The following is a 17,697-nucleotide window of genomic DNA, read 5'->3' on the forward strand; positions in this document are numbered from 1 at the left end:
CCGAGCCTTCCAATGTGTAAAATACCTGCTGACATTTGTTCAGTGTGTTTTACAGGGAGTTTTGTGAGCTGTGAAGGCATGGGATGGGGGGGAGGTCTTCATATGGGCAGATGGGCTGTAGGAAATCTAAGCAAGAATTTTAAAAAGAAAGGGGGGTGGGATAGAGGGATTACAGGGGTCCATGACACTTAGTAATAAACACTGGCATGAGAGCAACTCCCCTGCATTGACGATTGGTCCCTTCTTCTAGATCTGTGCAACACTTAAACTTGCTGAGAGAGCAAGAAGTGAGCAGAGTCCAAGTCTTCTGAGTGGGGTAGGTGTGCCCTGAGCTGTGGTGCCCAGTGCACTGTCCTATGGGTGGCAATGGCTGCATGTTACTATACTGTGCCAATCTGCGCCATCAAAGACATTGACGTGAAGTTTTTGGTGCAGTTTTAACCGAAAACTTAGGGCGGTATAAATTGTAATGTGCCATGGAATGAGATGGATTATTATAGCTTTATTATGGAATTACATTGTGCATGTGTTTTACCATTTTACGTGTAGGTTTAACTTGATGATATATTAGAGTTTTATCTTTTTTTTTTATTATTTTTATCCGAATTGCATAACTTCGGACTAATAGATCTACGGTCTCTGATGTCGATTTTTCGGATGGTTCTGCATTGCCCATTGATCTGACTTCTGTTGATTGATTGCACATTGAATGTGGTCCTGAGCTGAAAATTGTTTGTATTGATGTGAAGATTTTGTTTTGATTATTTTATGCTTTGTCTTTTTTTTTTTAATCGTTACTTCTACAGTCAGATTATGTGATAGTAATGAGTAAGAGATGGATGATTTTTCTTAGAATAGATATTTCTGGGGTTTTCTGACTTGTAATTTTTAATACAGACACCAATTTTTGGAGAGGACTTGTCGGCTCTCCTGACATATTCCCCTTGAGATAACCATGGAGGAGCATCTTTTTTGAACTGTATAGCTCCTCTGTTGTCACTTATGGTAAATGACTAATAAATTAACACCTAGGAGTTACCATTCTCCTTGGCAAAGGGGTGTGTCCCTAAGCATTGATTGGACAAAGGAAAGGGGATGCTAATGCCCAGTTGTCAATTTGGTAATATATTTCCAAGAGGAATAACAGAGGAATTGAACTGTTCAAAGAAAACAAGTTCCAAAATAGGGTATTTATTAAAATATACATATCAGATCCTCTTAAAGATTAGAACATGTCATTTGAGTGTTGATAAGCATGAAGGGGTTAACGTCATTATATTATAATAGTTTTCCGCCCCTTATTGTTTTTATGGCTTTTACTGCTGGCATAGAAAGAAGTGTATTTAATCACAGATTCAGGCTGCTGCTCTTCCTCCTCCTACATGCTTTATACTGCAGCTCTGCTTGTTCACATTATTTACTGTGTATATACACTAGCTAGTGACTATCACCTATTGAGAACATCATAATCTTTGATGTCCAACCATTCTGACAATGAAGGGTATGAGGTTCTGGTTTAGTGTAGTGCTGCCTTCTTATTAATTATTCCTTGGTCGGGCTCTGGGACCACCAAACTGTGCAGGGTGGCCAGGGGGTCTGCTGTGCAGAGTAAATGCAGGAGCCCTGAGATGTACATGTGGAGGCCACGGTGCACATGTTGAGTCTTTGGAGAGTTTTTTACCTCAGTATTTGCAAGGCCACGTGCACATGGTGAGTATTCAGTGAGATTTAACATCCTTATTTGTAAGGTCATGTGCACACGGTGAGTATTTAATGAGTTTTACCTCAGTTTTTGTAAGATCACATGCACATGTTGTGTATTTGGTGAGTTTTTACCTCAGTATTTGTAAGATCAGGTGCAAACGGTATTTATTGAGCTTTTACCTCAGTATTTGTAAGGCCACGTGCACATGCTGAGTGTTTAGTGTGGTTTTACCTCATTATTTCTAAGTCCACATGCACATATTGAGTATTTGGTGAGTTTTTACCTCAGTATTTGTAACCCCAAACCAGAAGTGGGCGATAAATACAGAAGTGGTACCCATGTGTCTATTATACTTTTCCTCTGATTGTTCCCCTCCTGATTTTGGCTTACAAATACTGAGGTAAAAAACTCACCAAATACTAACAAAGTAAATGTGTCCTTACAAATACTGAGGGTAAAAACTCCTCAAATTCTCAAAGTGTGCACGTGGCCTTACACAAATACTGAGGTAAAAACTCACTAAAAACCGTGTGTTCATGGCTTTACAAATATTGAGGTAAAAAACTCCCAAAATACACATTGTGTGCAAGTGACCTTGCAAATACTGAGGTAAAACTCACTAAAAACCTTGTGCTCATGGCCTTACAAATATTGAGGTAAAAAACTCCCAAAATACACATTTTTGTATTTGCGGGTTTTTTTTGCATAGACTTACATTAGTGCCGTATTGTGCCGCATGGGCTTGCGGTCGGTCCGGTTTTTGCCGCATGCGGCAAATTTAGCCGATGCCGCGGCCGGATGGAACGTTGCCTGCAACGTTTTTTGCTCCGGCAAAAAAAACGCATCGCGCCGCATCCGGCCGCTGTGGCGCATTTTTCAATGCATACCTATGGACGCCAAATTCGTCGGGATGCAGAAAAAACGCATCCGGTCGCCGCATGCGGTTTCTTCCACTGCGCATACTCAGTAGCATGCCGCAACCGGAAAAAAATGGACGGGCCGCATGTAAAAACTTATGCAAAAGATGCTGTGTTTTCGCCGCATCCGTTGCATAGCTTGCACAGCCGGACTGAGCCGCACTGCTCAAACTGGATGTGTGAAAGTAGCCTAAGGCTATGTGCGCACTAGAGCTTTTTACCCGCGGATTTGCCGCGGAAATTTCTTGAGAAATGTCTGCAATCTTTGTGCAGACATTTCCCAGCAAATTCTATGGAAAAAAAAATAGCTGTGCGCACTGGTGCGGATTTTTCTCAAGAAATTTCCGCGAGAAGAATTTCTCGAGAAACTTTCTTGAGAAAATGAACATGTCCATTATTTCCTCAGGTACCCTGCGGATTTCGGCAGTACAGCCTGCAGAAATCCGCAGGGAACCACCCGCGGGAAAATCGCGGCAATTCCGCGGCTATTCCGCGACTAATCCGCGGCAAATCCGCGGCAAATCCGCATGCGGATTTGGTGCGGATTTTTCCGGAGGTCCGGAAATCTTTCACTCCCAGAAGTTTCTCAAGAAATTTTCTTGAGAAACTTCACATTTCTAGTGCGCACATAGCCTAAGAGAGATGCTGGTGACCCATAATAGTCAATAGCCAACTGAGAGGGGAGAGGGTGGATTGCCCTCTGGAGAGGGGTTCAGCCCCTTTTTCTTAGTGGTCATTGAAGATTTAATACCTGAACTTCTAAAATACAATCTTCTGTCGTGTCTCTGATACTTTTTTGTGTCCAAAGGATATTTTAAATCTTGAAACCTTGCACAATAAATATTAATTATATAAATTTAGGATCAACTTTATATTATACTATATATACGTTTCAAGCATATACATATTGCATTCATCTGCCGGGTTGCTGGTAGATTTTTTTTGTATTTTTATTTTTTTATTTTTCTAGACATCTTGTAAAAAAAAATCACCGACAGCCAAGATTTTTTTACATACACATTATGGTTAGTGATGAGCGAATACAAAATTTTCGGATTCAGATTATTCATACTGAATAACTAGTACTATTCCAGTATTCGTCATGAATAATGAACCTAAGGGCTCTTTTCCACTTGTGATTTTCATGTGTGAGTGCGATCCGATAAAACATCGGATTGCATTCGCACCAGTGTTAATCAATGAGGCAGTATCCTCTTACCGTTTATTTCTCGTCACAAATCGTGCTCTCGGTGCAATCGCAGCATGCGAGCCTTGGCTCACGCACCCCCATACAAGTCTATGGGAGCGTGTGAAACATCGCATGTTATGCGACTGCAGTGCGATATACAGTACACAGAGACAGACAGCAGAGATGATGGGCAGAAAGTTCTCCCTCCCTCTTCTCCGCAGCTGTGATATGATTGCAAGATCGCATCACAGTCGCATGACCCTCGGCTGACGCTCGCAGCAGAGGGTCATTAGCATATCACTTTCGATGCTCTCGCATCGGAAGCCGTACGCAAGTGGAAAAGAACCCTAATGAAAGTCATTGGGGAACCAGAGCATTTTTGAGAAATCTTCAAGATAAATGCTTTGGTTCTATTGCATTAGGTTCTTTATGTGTCACGAATACTGGAATAGTATTCGATATTCAGTACGAGTAACCCCAACTCGAATATTTAGTATTTAGTCATATTTAATTGTAATAAATCATTGGGATTTTAAAGAGAATCTGTTAGGCCCGTATGCCATCCAAGCCAGCAGGATTCACATTTCTGCATCAAAATTCCCTCCTGACCAGCCATGTATAACTTCATTCTATAAAATCAATGTGTAAAAAAAAGCATTTGTTACCTCAGTTTTTCGTATGCAAATAAGGACATGTGATTAGTCGCAGGAGCGTTAGTTTCCCTAGACTAGTTGGCCCTCTTTCCATGTTATTACTCCTCTGTAGCAGTGATAACATAATTTCCAAGAGTCGGCATCACCGAAGCTCCTGGAAATCTTGCGCATACGCACGGCTCATGTCGGCAGTGTCAGTGTGACTCAGAAGCTGGGTGTATGTGTCACTGTTTCAAATAGGCGCACTACGCATGATCGGAAGTGCAGAAGCTGTTCTTCCGATCATGCGCATTGCACCTCTCTGAAGCGTACAACCGGCTTCTGACGAGGACCAATGCTGCCAATATAAGCCGTGCGCATGCGCAAGAATTCCAGAAGCTGTGATGACGTTGGCTTTTGGAAATCATGTTATCACACCCACAGAGGCGTAATAACATGGAAAGAGGGCCGACTAGTCTGGGGATACAACGCCCCTGCGACTAGTGAAGGCATTAATTAGTATATGAAAAATGGAGGTAATAAATGCTTTTTTTTGCACATTAATTTTAGAGAATGATGTTATACATGGCCGGTTTGGAAGGGGATTTTGATGTGCAAATGTGAATGCTGCTCGCTTGAAGGGGATACGGGACAAGACAAGTTCCTTAAGGGATACATGTCTGCAGCCCATAATTTTGATATGAAGACATCAGCTGCATTCACTGGGAACTGTAAAATGATAATAATCTACATAGATTTCTCCAACTTTAAAATAACAGATTCATCAAATATTTCACAGACAGGGGAAAAAAAGTTCCCTATTTTTTACGTTCTGTCCGGGAATTTCTGGAAAGTTGTCAAACCTGTTCATCCATTGTCTCTGATTTAGGAACATCTGGAAGCTCTTAATATATATCTTCCCCTAGCAATAATGATCCGGTCATTACTCATTAAGGCTTGGACTGGAGTAAGCTACACAGTAGCTGCGAACAGTTCTCTGACATCTGTGCTAGATTACAGTAACTAAAAACATTACTCAATGTTATATCTACTCTACTGGGCAATATCAGTCTGGACAATGGATTTTGTTTTATTGAGTTTTGAGTTCCTCCTACCTACAAATTCCCAAAAGTACAAAATAAAATATTGTGTCTGTCTGCAACCACCACTAGAGGGTGCCAATGAACCATCTACATACAGATTCCTTATTTATCTGTACATACCCATGTTTTGTTTCCCCAAAAATAAGACAGGTTCTTATGTTATTTTTTGGTCTGAAAGAAGCGCTAGGGCTTATTTTCAGGGGATGTCATATTTTCCCACGAACAACAATCCACATTTATATTGTTGAAGAAAAAAAAATCAACAATTATTCAAATATAATCATGTCATCACATTCTGGAACATCAACATTTTCCATTAATTCTATTACTGGGTGAGATGCACATTTTCTTATCTGATCTGCTATTCTCATGGTGCAGAATCCGTCCTATAGTGGTAGATATATACCAGATTTACAATGGTTTAAATTATTTGCTTTAATTTATTATCCTCTATGTATTGCTAAGTTTACCCCCAAAAGAAAGGAGACACCCCCTAAAAGAATCACACTTACCAGACCCCACACAATTAGAGTTGTTAAGTGAATGGGCTCTCACATACAAATCTGCGTCACTGTCAGGTCCCCCTGTGTTCCACAGCGGTTGCCCCCCCTGGTGACTGGAAGCAGTATCACTCTCGCGGAATGATACTAGCACCTGATCTGTTTGTTAGAGATGCCATGCAATACAGCTGGAATGGCGAGGGACCTAACCGCAATGCAGATCTCTGTGTGAGAGCCCATCCACCATCGGCACTTGCCAACTGTAATTGTTTGGGGTCTAGTGAGTGTGATTTTTTGGGAGGAGGGAGAAGGTCTGCTTTTTTTGGGGGGGGGTATTTGCTTTTTATTTATGGATGCCTTCTTTCTTTTGGGAGTGTCTTCTTTCTTTGATGAAGAGTCCTGCTGTATTCTTTAACTTTTTTAGGTGCTTGGACACTTCCTTATTGAAGCGCAGCTACGACTTATTTTTGGAGTAGGGATATTTCAAGTATACTTAAAAAAAAAAAAAAAAGGCCCCCAAAATCCTACTAGGGCTTATTTTTTGGGTAGGGCTTATTTTCAGGGAAACAGAGTATCAGTATGCAGTAAGCTCCCCCTAGTGGTGGCTACTAGCAGCTAGTGTAGTTTATTATGCAGACTTATTTTTATTAGTTGCCAGGGTGACACGGTGGCTCAGTGGTTAGCACTACAGCCTTGCAGCGCTGGGGTCCTGAGTTCAAGTCCCACTAAGGACAACATCTGCAAGGAATTTGTATGTTCTCCCCGTGTTCGCGTGGGTTTCCTCCGGATACTCCGGTTTCCTCCCACACTCTAAAGACATACTGATAGGTAATTTAGATTGTGAGCTCTAATGGGGACAGTGTTACCAATGTATGTAAAGTGCTGTGGAATCAATAGCGCTATATAAATGAATAAATATTATTATTATTATTATTATCACTATAAAACATTTATTATACTTTCTATAAATACAAGACGTTATTAGATGATGATGTAGCTCTAGGAAGTATTCTCTCTGGGCTTGTGTAGGTTTATGAATCCCTATCCATTATTACAGGTTCACTTACTGTGCAATTATATTTTACAACCCTTCAGGGATTTGACACTCATTGAGCTTATATTACAGAAGCCTACTATTGAAGTTTAAAAAAGTCCTACAATAAAAATAGCACCCTTAGAAGCAGAATTTCTTAAAGGGAGTTTCCATATGATTTATAAGGACTCTGAATGCCTTACAATACTTTTTTTGGCATAGCCCATCCTGCTTTCCATGCACCATTTTGACAGTCCATTAGCACAATATAAAAGCTCCTCCTGGTGTTGCGCTATCTGTATTCCTTTCGTTAATGATGATGCATCGGTGTCTTCACTGTCATGTTAGAGGTTTGTACATCCTAATAATTACAAAGGTCAATTGGATTTGTTAACCTCTGACCTCTAGGATGAGATATGGGATGGTCAGACACTAAGCATTTCTCCCAGCAGATGAACAAGACGCATGAACCAAATTTCCCATGGAGAATTATATGTGGATATCCATGCAAAGAGGAAGAAAACACAGTAAAAACCAGTACTTAATGACTGGACAATTTTTATATTTTTTTTTTTGCTTTTATCATGTGAAGCTAGAGAATACAGGTTTTGCCATGTTTTTAAATTTTACGCTGTTCACGTGTCACACAATCTGAGCCATTATTAATTAAAAAACATTGGGTGGATGGCTAATAATTGTTATATTGTTTTTATGAAATGTGTGGAAGATAAAATATTACATGTTGTTTACACTAATTATTTGCGTTTTCTTCCGTTTTTTTTGCAGGAATTTTTTTGCTCATTTTTCCTTCATGCAGGAATCACAAAATATTTTTAGGACATCATGATTTGTTTTTGTTGTACAGATTTTCCCTGTAACTGAGCATCAGAGGCTCAGTGGTTAGCACTGTACTACACATAGGGAGCATGGTGGCTCAATGGTTAGCACTGTACTATATATAGGACACCACAGTGGCGCAGTGGTAAGCACTGTACCCCACATAGGGCAGCATGATGGCTGAATGGTTAGCACTGTACTATATATAGGGCAGCACACTGGCTCAGTGGTTAGCACTTTACTTTACTATATATAGGGCAGCACAGTGGCTCAGTGGTTAGCAATATACCATATAGATGGCAGCACAGTGGCTCAGTGGTAAGCACTGTACTACATATAGGTCAGCACGATGGCTCAGTGGTTAGCACTGTACTATACATAGGGCAGAAAAAAAATTGCTGAGTGGTTAGCAATATACCATATAGAGGGAAGCACGGTAGCTCAGTGGTTAGCACTGTACTACATATAGGGCAGCAAGGTGGCTCAGTGGTTAGCACTGTACTATATATATGGCAGCCCAATGGCTCAGTTGTTAGAACTGTACTTTACATAGGGCAGCACAGTAGCTTAGTGGTTAGCACTGTACTATATATATAGTGCAGAACAGTGGCTCAGCGGTTAGCATTATTATATATAGAGCACCATGGTGGCTTAGTCGTTAGCAATATACTATATAGAGGGGCAGCTCGATGGTTCAGAGGTTAGGACGATACTATATATAGGGCAGTATGGTGGCTCAGTTGTTAGCACTGTACAATAGATAGGGCAGCACGGTGGCTCAGTGGTTAGCTCTGTACTATATATAGGACAGTACAGTGGCTCAGTGGTTAGCACTGCACTATATATACTTTATGGCAGCATGTATAAAGCAACATGGAATTTCTGGACGGTTGGTAACCCTGTTCCTTGGTGCACCAAAAGTGGCATAACTGCACATTGTGTTGTGAGTGGTACAAAAGGGTGCAACAAGTGGTCTCCTATTCACTTGTATGGTGGTGGGGGAAGTCTTAGGGTATCACTGGTCTGATATTAATGATCCTAGGAAATGTAACCAATATTAAAGGGAAAACTGTCATCTGATTCATGCTACCCGAAATAAAATCAGATATTGAATACACTATTGCAGCAATGTATGAATTACTCTGCAATCTGCCGCGTTTCAGAGAAAAAATACTGCAATCTCCAGCGGCTTCTCCCCAACCCTATCCCTTTGACTGACAGTTCCCTCCCTATTTTCACATACATTGGGAGTGAACTGTTAGTCTAGGAGAGTGGGGAAGTGAGAAGGCGCCAAGGACTGGTTTCCAACTAGTCTGCTGAAATACATAGTCCTCAACTTTTTTAAAGTAAAATTTGCCCATGGTACAGATTGGTCAGACATCTTGCACCCCCACCATATAAGTGAACACGTGAATTTGTGCAGCATGAATCAGATAACAGGCTTCCTTTAAATGGTACCTGTCATGTAAAAAATGCTATTACGTTGCAGATATGGGATTAATCTGCAGAGTATTATAGTTCTGAAGTCATGTGGCTGCCACACTGAGAGCCTCGCCGCTGGGAGAAAAAAAACGTATTCCTCTGGGCAGCATCAGGCTTTCAGTCATAGGGGAGCGGCCAGTGTGGTTTCATTCAATGCTCTGTGTGTAGAGAGTGGCGGCTGTAACCACGCCCCCAGCACTGACTGACAGCCGCTCTGAATTGATGCAATGCTGATGAGGCTGCCAATTAATGCCAGATACAGTCGCCAATCATTCTGCACAGAGAGGTAACTGAAGGAGCATATGTTTCACTCCTATGACTAAAAGTCGAAGGCTGCTGGGAAGAATAAAAATCATTTCCTCCCGGCAGCAGGGCTCTGAGTGCGGCAGCCGTACGGCATCAGAAGTTCCAATAAGCTTGAAAATAACCCTTAGGCTACTTTCACACATCCGGTTTGAGCCCTGCGGCTCAATCCGGCTGTGAAAACTATGCAACGGATGCGGTGAAAACACCGCATCCTTTGCATAAGTTTTTACATGCGGCCGGTCCGGTTTTTTCCGGTTGCGGCATGCTACTGAGCATGCGCAGTGGAAAATACCGCATGCGGCGACCGGATGCGGTTTTTTCCGCATCGCGCCGCATCCGGCCTCCATAGGGATGCATTGAAAAATGCGCCGCAGCGTCCGGATGCGGCGCGATGCGGTGTTTTTTGCCGGAGCAAAAAACGTTGCAGGGTACGTTCGATCCGGCCGCCGCATCGGCTAAATCTGCCGCATGCGGCAAAAACCGGACCGAACGCAAGCCCCTACGGCACAATACGGCACTAATGTAAGTCAATGCAAAAAAAAACCGCAATCGGCGTTACAAAAGCCGGTTGCGGTTTTTCTGCAGAACGCCGTATTGTGCCGCAGAGCAAAAATCCGGATGTGTGAAAGTACCCTAATAGTGTTTTTTAACAGACAGTTTACAGAGAACCTGCCACCAGGTCAATACAATAGTGGCTATTTTTTTCTCTTACTTTATTCTTTATGCTGCCCTGACTAATATTTTTCTGCCATACTGATCCAGAGATATAGGCCTTTTTATTCAAGGCTAATTTTCATGACCCTTACCAAGGGGGCATGAGTGACCCACATGGTAATTATGTAGGACAGCATAAAGACGTGTGCCAGAGGATCCTGTGAGCCACACCCCTTTGTAAAGACCAGAAAAATTTGCACTAAATAAAATAGAGCTAATCTCTAATGCATTTTTTTTTTCAAAATAATCCAATAGTGTAAATATAAGCAATATTAGTGTGGTTATACCCTGCTAAAATATTTTTGTTGCCGGGCTTTGTTAGAACTTGAACCCATGGTTAACAGGTTCAACTCTAATGACCTGTCACACTGAGATTTTCACAAACTTTGACGACTGTCATGGAGGCATCAGGTTCTGTTCAGATTACAGGTTCTGTCTGACACAATGCCTGAGAAATTCTCTGGTGTATAGGATCAACACAGTCAGACTCAGGCTTTGACCAGCTGTGTGCTGATTCACGGGCAGGCTAGCAAGAGTTAATCTCTGCTATTCTGCTTGTTTGCTCTCTTTGATCACCTGTTTTGAGGGAGCCTATCACATCTGCTCCTCGCCTGTATATGCTGGCTGGGTCCTTCCTCCTATGCCATCTATAGTATATCTTAGTTGCGATGGTATGGCGTCCCAGACTATATGGTGGTTGTAGTACCTATTGCTTTGTGCAGTTGTGGAGTTAACCCCAGTTGTCTTTTGTAGCTACCTTCCTGCTCTTGTTTTCCTCCTGAATTTCTTATTGTCTAATCCTTTGTATGTGCAGTGTGTCAGACTTTTGGCTTTCCCTTGTCTGTCTTTATCTGTGGTTAACATCACACTTCTGCCCGTTGTCTCCATAGTGGGAGGGGGATGGGGGGGTGTATCAGATTAGGTCTGGTCAGGAGCAAGGCCAGGAACAGGACTCAGAACAGAGGTTCTGATTTTATTTAGTTCAATTCTATATAATTATTAACACTTTGTGAAACTCATTCATTCATCTTTCCCATGCAGTGCTCCTGGTGAGGACTCACAATGGACCCGTTATCATTTTGGAGAGTTTTGACTTCGCTCCTTCTTTTCGGTCCCTATCATCTTCTAACTTCTGGAGCCTCCATCAAAGTCTCAGAAAACAAGGGCTGCAGCAGTGAGAAGGCGCTGTCCATCACCCACATCTACAGTGTGCCAGGAGAAGACAATGAACAGCTCCAAACCATGGAATCAGATGATAATAAGCTGGTGTTCAGGCACCTCCTGCGGCTCCAGAGCCCGGCTGAGGACTGCCAGAAGAACGCTTTCCTAGATGACCTCCTCGCCAGACTGCAAGCATTAGAGCTGGGTATGAAGGAAATGAAGGAGCAGTATGATGGATGCTGTGTAGCTGCAGGTAATTACCGCGCATAGTAACTGGGATATTCTGTGCAAGGTCAATATTACTAAAGATCAAGTGCCCGATTCCTTATTTCCATTTTCTTCTGCCTCTTTTGGTGCCAAATCCTTCAAATTAGTGCATGCAGTTCATACATTTTGCGCAATATTAAAATGATATTTATCTTTAGCCTTATGTATGACCTTTCAGCTCCATAAAATTATATAAAATTTGCACAAAAAATTAAGATGTACAAAAAAAAAATCACTCTATGTCACGTTCATCTCCCTGTTTTTAGAGATCAGTGACAGTCGTTGGACTGGAGCCTTTCTTCTGGCTCTCTACATTTAAATGCGTTTTGTTTCTCTTAGTACTGAAATGGTTAAATGTCAGTTTTTCTCTTTCAGCTTTTCAAAGTAGTTCCTAGCTGAGTGCTTCAGATGCAGTAGCTTTGTAGTCACGCCCTTCAGATTTAAATAGCGGTGTTATCCAGCAATCCCTGCTGAAGATACAATGTTATTTGGTCTCTGGCTGCCTTGGAGGAAGGTTCTGCTATGGAAGTTTCCTGTTCTCAGGGTTTAACCTTTTGGTTGTGTTTTCTCCTTGTTTGTCTTTACTTACCATGTGTCTGGTTAGTGCAGTGGTGAGGTCTAGTGAACCCCAACTGCCCTTCACTAGTCAGGACCTCTATAGGGTCTTCTGAGGGTCTCAGGTTCCTGCTCAGTGACAGTTGTGGAGATTGTATAGGGACTGGCTATGAGAGGAGGAACAGCTGCAGGTGAGGTTAAGAGGGTGTTCCACCAACCCCTCTCACTAGTTCAAGGGCCTCCCGCTGTATTGTGTCCCCGATGTCCCCTTTTGTTTGTAGTGTTTTTTATTGTGCATCAGACGCATGTAAGTCTGAACGCCTCTCACCAAACTTCCTACACCCAGCCATCGTCACACTCCAGGGGGGGACTAGAGTACATTTGCGCCCACAGATTACTGACATGGCTGATGGACCAGGTCTTCCAAATCAATTTATACCATCTGTGTTCATCATAGATGAACCCCCAACAATGAATGATGTCCCCAAAGTGCCCTTCTACCCCATCCTAGGAGTGCACCAGGTAAATGAATATAAATACTTAACGAGCCCCATTCCCATAGTGAACTGAATAGTGGTGCAGGGAGCTGAAGGCTCCGTACTCCACCATTCTATTGAATAGCGTCTGCATCTTCAAAATGAATGGGGATATATCGCAGACCTGCTAGGATTGAGGAATAGCTTCTCAAATCTCGCATGGTTGGGAGGTATAGACGTATTTTTGGTCCTTTTCCTGCACTTGTTAGTGCTGATTTCCTCACAGATTGCACAGCTTTACTGTTCTCAAGAAGACTCCTGGTGGAGGAGCATGTGACCAGATGAATGCAAATAAACCCCCAACAATGAATGATATCCCCAAAGTGCCCTTCTACCCCATCCTAGTAGGGCACCAAGTAAATAAATAAAAATACTTACCGAGCCCCATTCCCATAATGAGCTGAATAGTGGTGCAGGGAGCCTTTAGCTCCCTACTCCACCATTGTATTGAATAGTGTCTGCGTCTTCAAAATGAATGGGGATATATCGCCGACCTGCTAGGCTTGAGGAATAGCTTCTCAAATACCGCATGGTTAGGAGGTATAGAAGTATTTCAGGTCCTCCTCCTACACTTGTTAGTGCCGATTTCCTCAGGGACTGCACAGCTCTGCATTTCTCAAGAGGACTGCTGATGGAGGAACATGTGACCAGACCCGCCCATCAGACTCCACCAATAGAAAAACAGCCTTTCCATGTTCAGTCTTGTTTAATTGGAGGAATTTGATTGGAAATCTCAGATCACATGCTCCTCCACCAGCAGCCATCTTGAGAACAGCAGAGCTGTGCAGTCTGTAAGGAAGGGAATGTGTAATACTTATATGTTAGTATAATTAGTATATATTATACAGGGTAGTCCAAAAGTAGGTGGATAGTATGTGTGATAGGGTTATGAAGGGGGAGATTTACCTGTGAAAACTGGATCTGTGAAACTGACTCAGTTGCCCTTAGCAACCAATCAGATTCCATCTTTCATTTTCCAAAGCGTCTGTGAAGAATGAAAAGTGGAATCTGATTGGTTGCTAAGGGCAACTGAGTCAGTTTCACTTTACACCATGTTTGATAAATCTCCCCCTTCATAACCCTATTACACACACGGTCCACCTGCTTTTGGACCACCCTGTATATTAGTAAGTGCCACAAAGTCATGTTGCCAACACATTTGTTAAAATTAAAATATTGTGGACAACCCCTTTAAGGCTAGGTTCACATTTCCGTTGTGTTGCATCAGTGTGTTGCTTGACGCATGTGACTGATGCGTTGTACAACGGATGACAAAGAACAGAAATCATTGTCGGACTCCGTTGTGTGCGGGGGGCGGAGCCAAGCAGGGCCGTGGCGCTGAGGACGTCAGTGCCGTGGGGACTGCAGGGCTGGGGACAAGTGAATGTGTGTAAGTGTGAGTGTGTACACATGCGGAGTGCGGGAGGGGGCGGAGCCGAGCGGGGAAGTGTCGGCCTCCTTGCACACGTATCCAGGGTAAATATCGGGTAACTAAAAGCAAAGCACTTTTTGCTTGGTTACCAGATATTTATCTTGGATACCAGCGTACACCGCTTAGCGCTGGCTCTCTGCACACGTAACCACTGTAAATATCGGGAAACTAAGCAAAGCGCATTGCTTGGTTACCCGATGTGTATCCTGGTTACGTGTACAGGGAGCCAGAGAGAGCATGCACAGCAAAATCCTATGCATTGCGCTGATCAAAAAACGTTACAGGCTGCGTTGCTCCCGCCCGGCGGTCAGTTAAAAAACGACTGACCGCGACGCAGCGGATGCAACGCAGCGGATGCAACGCAGCATCATCAGTCGCAATCCGTCACTAATAGAAGGCTAAGTTCACACTTCCGTTGTTTTGCATCAGTCACATGCGTTACTTGACGCATGTGACTGATGCGTTGTACAACGGATGACAACGGTGACAAAGAAAAGAATTTCTTTGTCGGACTCCGTTATGTGTGGGGGCGGAGTTTGGGGGGGCGGAGTTCGGGAGGCGGTGTTCGGGGGCGGAGTTCGGGGGGCGGAGCTGAGGACGTCAGTGCCGCGGTCTGCATGGCTGGGGACAGGTGAGTGAGTGTGTGTGTGTATGTGTATGTGTATGTGTGTGTGTGTGTGTGTCTACATGCGTGTGTACATGCGGAGTGCGGGAGGGGGCGGAGCCGAGCTGGGCCATGGAGCTGAGGACGTCAGTGCCGCGGGGACTGCAGGGCTGGGGACAAGTGAGTGAGTGTGTGTGTGTGAGTGTGAGTGTGTGTGTACACATGCGGAGTGCGGGAGGGGGTGGAGCCGAGTGGTGAAGTGTCGGCCTCCTTGCACACTGTATCCAGGGTAAATATCGGGTAACTAAAAGCAAAGCACTTTTTGCTTGGTTACCCGATATTTATTTGGATACCAGCTTAGCGCGGGCTCCCTGCACCCGTAACCACTGTAAATATCGGGTAACTAACCAAAGCGCATTGCTTGGTCACCTGATATTTATCCTGGTTACGGGGGCGGGGAGCCAGAGAGCGCATGCGCAGCGAAATCCTACGGATCGCGCTGCTCAAAAAACGTTACAGGCTGCATTGCTCCCGCCCGGCGGTCAGTTAAAAAACGACTGACTGCGATGCAGCGGATACAACGCAGCATCATCAGTCACAATCCGTCACTAATAGAAGCCTATGGGGAAAAACAGGATTCCTGCAAAATATTTTGCAGGATACCGTAATTCCTCAAGGCGACAGATTATGACTGATGCAAAACAACGGAAGTGTGAACCTAGCCTTAGGAATAAAAACACAACTATTTTTACCTCTCCCCATTAGGCTGCTTTCACACTACGTCTTTTTAACATGCGTCCTGAACGTTTTTTTGCTGCAAAAGCGGATCCTGCTTTTACAGCAAAAAACACATGCAAACGCATGTTTACTTTGCAGGATCCTGTCACTGGATGTTTAGGGGCGGGCATTGGAGTCATGTGATCGGGAGTGATGGGAACTAAACGTGCCAGACTGGGAGCCGGCTTCTTACAACTGCGGAGGTTCGTAACCAAGGTAAACATCGGGTATACTTGCTTGGATACCCGATATTTACTTTGGTTACAAGCGTCTGCAGCTGCTAGGAGCCGGGCTCCCTGCACACGTTACCAACGTAAACATCGGGTAACTAAGATAAGTGGTTACCCGATATTTACGTTGGTTACGAGTGTCCGCAGCTCTCAGGTGGGGGAGAGGGAGAGGGAGAGACAGGAGAGGGAGGGGGAGAGACAGGAGAGGGAGGGGGAGAGACAGAGAGGTAGGAGAGAGAGGGACTGATCACGCGAGACTGGTTCTGGGCATGCTCAGTAGAGCAAGCAGGATCCTGCCTATCAGCACGCCAGCGTTCACATACGTTTGCATGCTGTTTAGTCAGGATCCAGCGATTTGTAGTATTTGGACGCAGCTCAAAAACGCTACATGTAGCGTTTTTGAAATATGTTAAAAAACTGCAAGTCGCTGGATCCTCACTATAACGCACGCAAACGCAGGTGAACGCATGCTAACGCGAGTCCATTGCAAATGCTTTGAAATGAAAACGCATTTGCACTGGATCCGTTTTTGCGTTAAAAAAACGTTCAGGACGCATGTTAAATAAACGTAGTGTGAAAGCAGCCTTATTTGTACTTGTCACACGCACAGTTTCTGGCTCTGTGTATAATTAATAGTTAATTTTATCCAAATAGTCACCTTTAATTCCTCTGTTATTCAAATACAGAAGCAGAAATCACTTTTTCGGCTTAGACAGCTTAGTTATGGATGTCGTACATGTGCTGTGGATATGCTTCTTTCAAGGACGTTGGTCATCTGTCTCACCAGTGTCTATTAATACCCCCGGATCCCAATTATAAGATTAATAATTAAAGCCTGGCATGACTCTTAAGTCTTTTCTTTAATCTTTGATGATATATCTCTAGATAAAGTGTCCTGGGAGATAAATTTTTATGACATTTTCATACAGATAGTTGGTTAAATTAGTATAATTGATTTCTGCTGTTCAATGTTACGTCCCTATCTAAGGACGGCTGTGCTTCCTGGCTGGAGGCTGACAGCGGGACTGGTATTAAATGAGGCGTTAAACACTTTCCTATTGCTATATTGTGCTACATATATATCTGTCATCATGGGATGAACATTGATGAGGGCGGCTCAAAATTAAAGGGTTATTTTCATATTCAATAAATGGGTATTTTTGAATAGTGCTTGCAAATACAAGCAAATTTACAATTTACTGCTCATTAAAATTTGCAACCGTTCTTGAGATATTAACACTTTTCTTTTGCTTTCAGCTTGTTGCCTTGGAGACCGACCACCACTGTTAGACATGAGAACATGCGCATTGCTTACAAGCTCTTTTCTATTGAGCTTGTAAACACTTTTTTTTTTTAAAGCTAGGGCAGGATTGCTGCAGTGTGCTGTTACCTCCTAATCTTGGGGAGCTTAACCACAGTGCTTTCAAGCCAGGCAGCGATGGTCGGTTTCCTAGGCAACGAAATGTAAGCAAAAGAAAAAAGTGTTAATATCGCAGGAACAGCTGCAAATTTTAACATGCAGTAAATTGCAAAAGTGCTTGTTTTTGCAATATCTATCCAAAATATCCATTTATGAAGATGGGGAATTAACCCTTTAAGCAAATTCAATATGGCCACCATTCCACCTGTTATTATTCCTTTTAGCTCATATTCACTCAAAGTAGCTCTCTGGTTAATTAGACCATTATATGATCCTTACAATGTTAGGGGTACATGG

The 17,697-nt window shown here is 43.2% G+C and overlaps 1 protein-coding gene across 1 annotated transcript in view; it reads left to right on the forward strand.

The window, feature by feature from the left end:
- Positions 1-213: 213 nt before the first annotated feature.
- Positions 214-17,697, forward strand: part of TNN (tenascin N) — a 96,976-nt gene continuing 79,492 nt past the window's right edge. The window contains exons 1-2 of the mRNA XM_075320146.1: positions 214-316; positions 11,460-11,832. Of these exons, the coding sequence (XP_075176261.1) occupies positions 11,481-11,832 (352 nt within the window). The 5' untranslated portion in view covers positions 214-316; positions 11,460-11,480. The remainder of the gene's footprint in view (positions 317-11,459; positions 11,833-17,697) is intronic.

This window comes from Anomaloglossus baeobatrachus, chromosome 8 (genome assembly GCF_048569485.1).
Source record: "Anomaloglossus baeobatrachus isolate aAnoBae1 chromosome 8, aAnoBae1.hap1, whole genome shotgun sequence".
NCBI lineage: Eukaryota > Metazoa > Chordata > Amphibia > Anura > Aromobatidae > Anomaloglossus > Anomaloglossus baeobatrachus.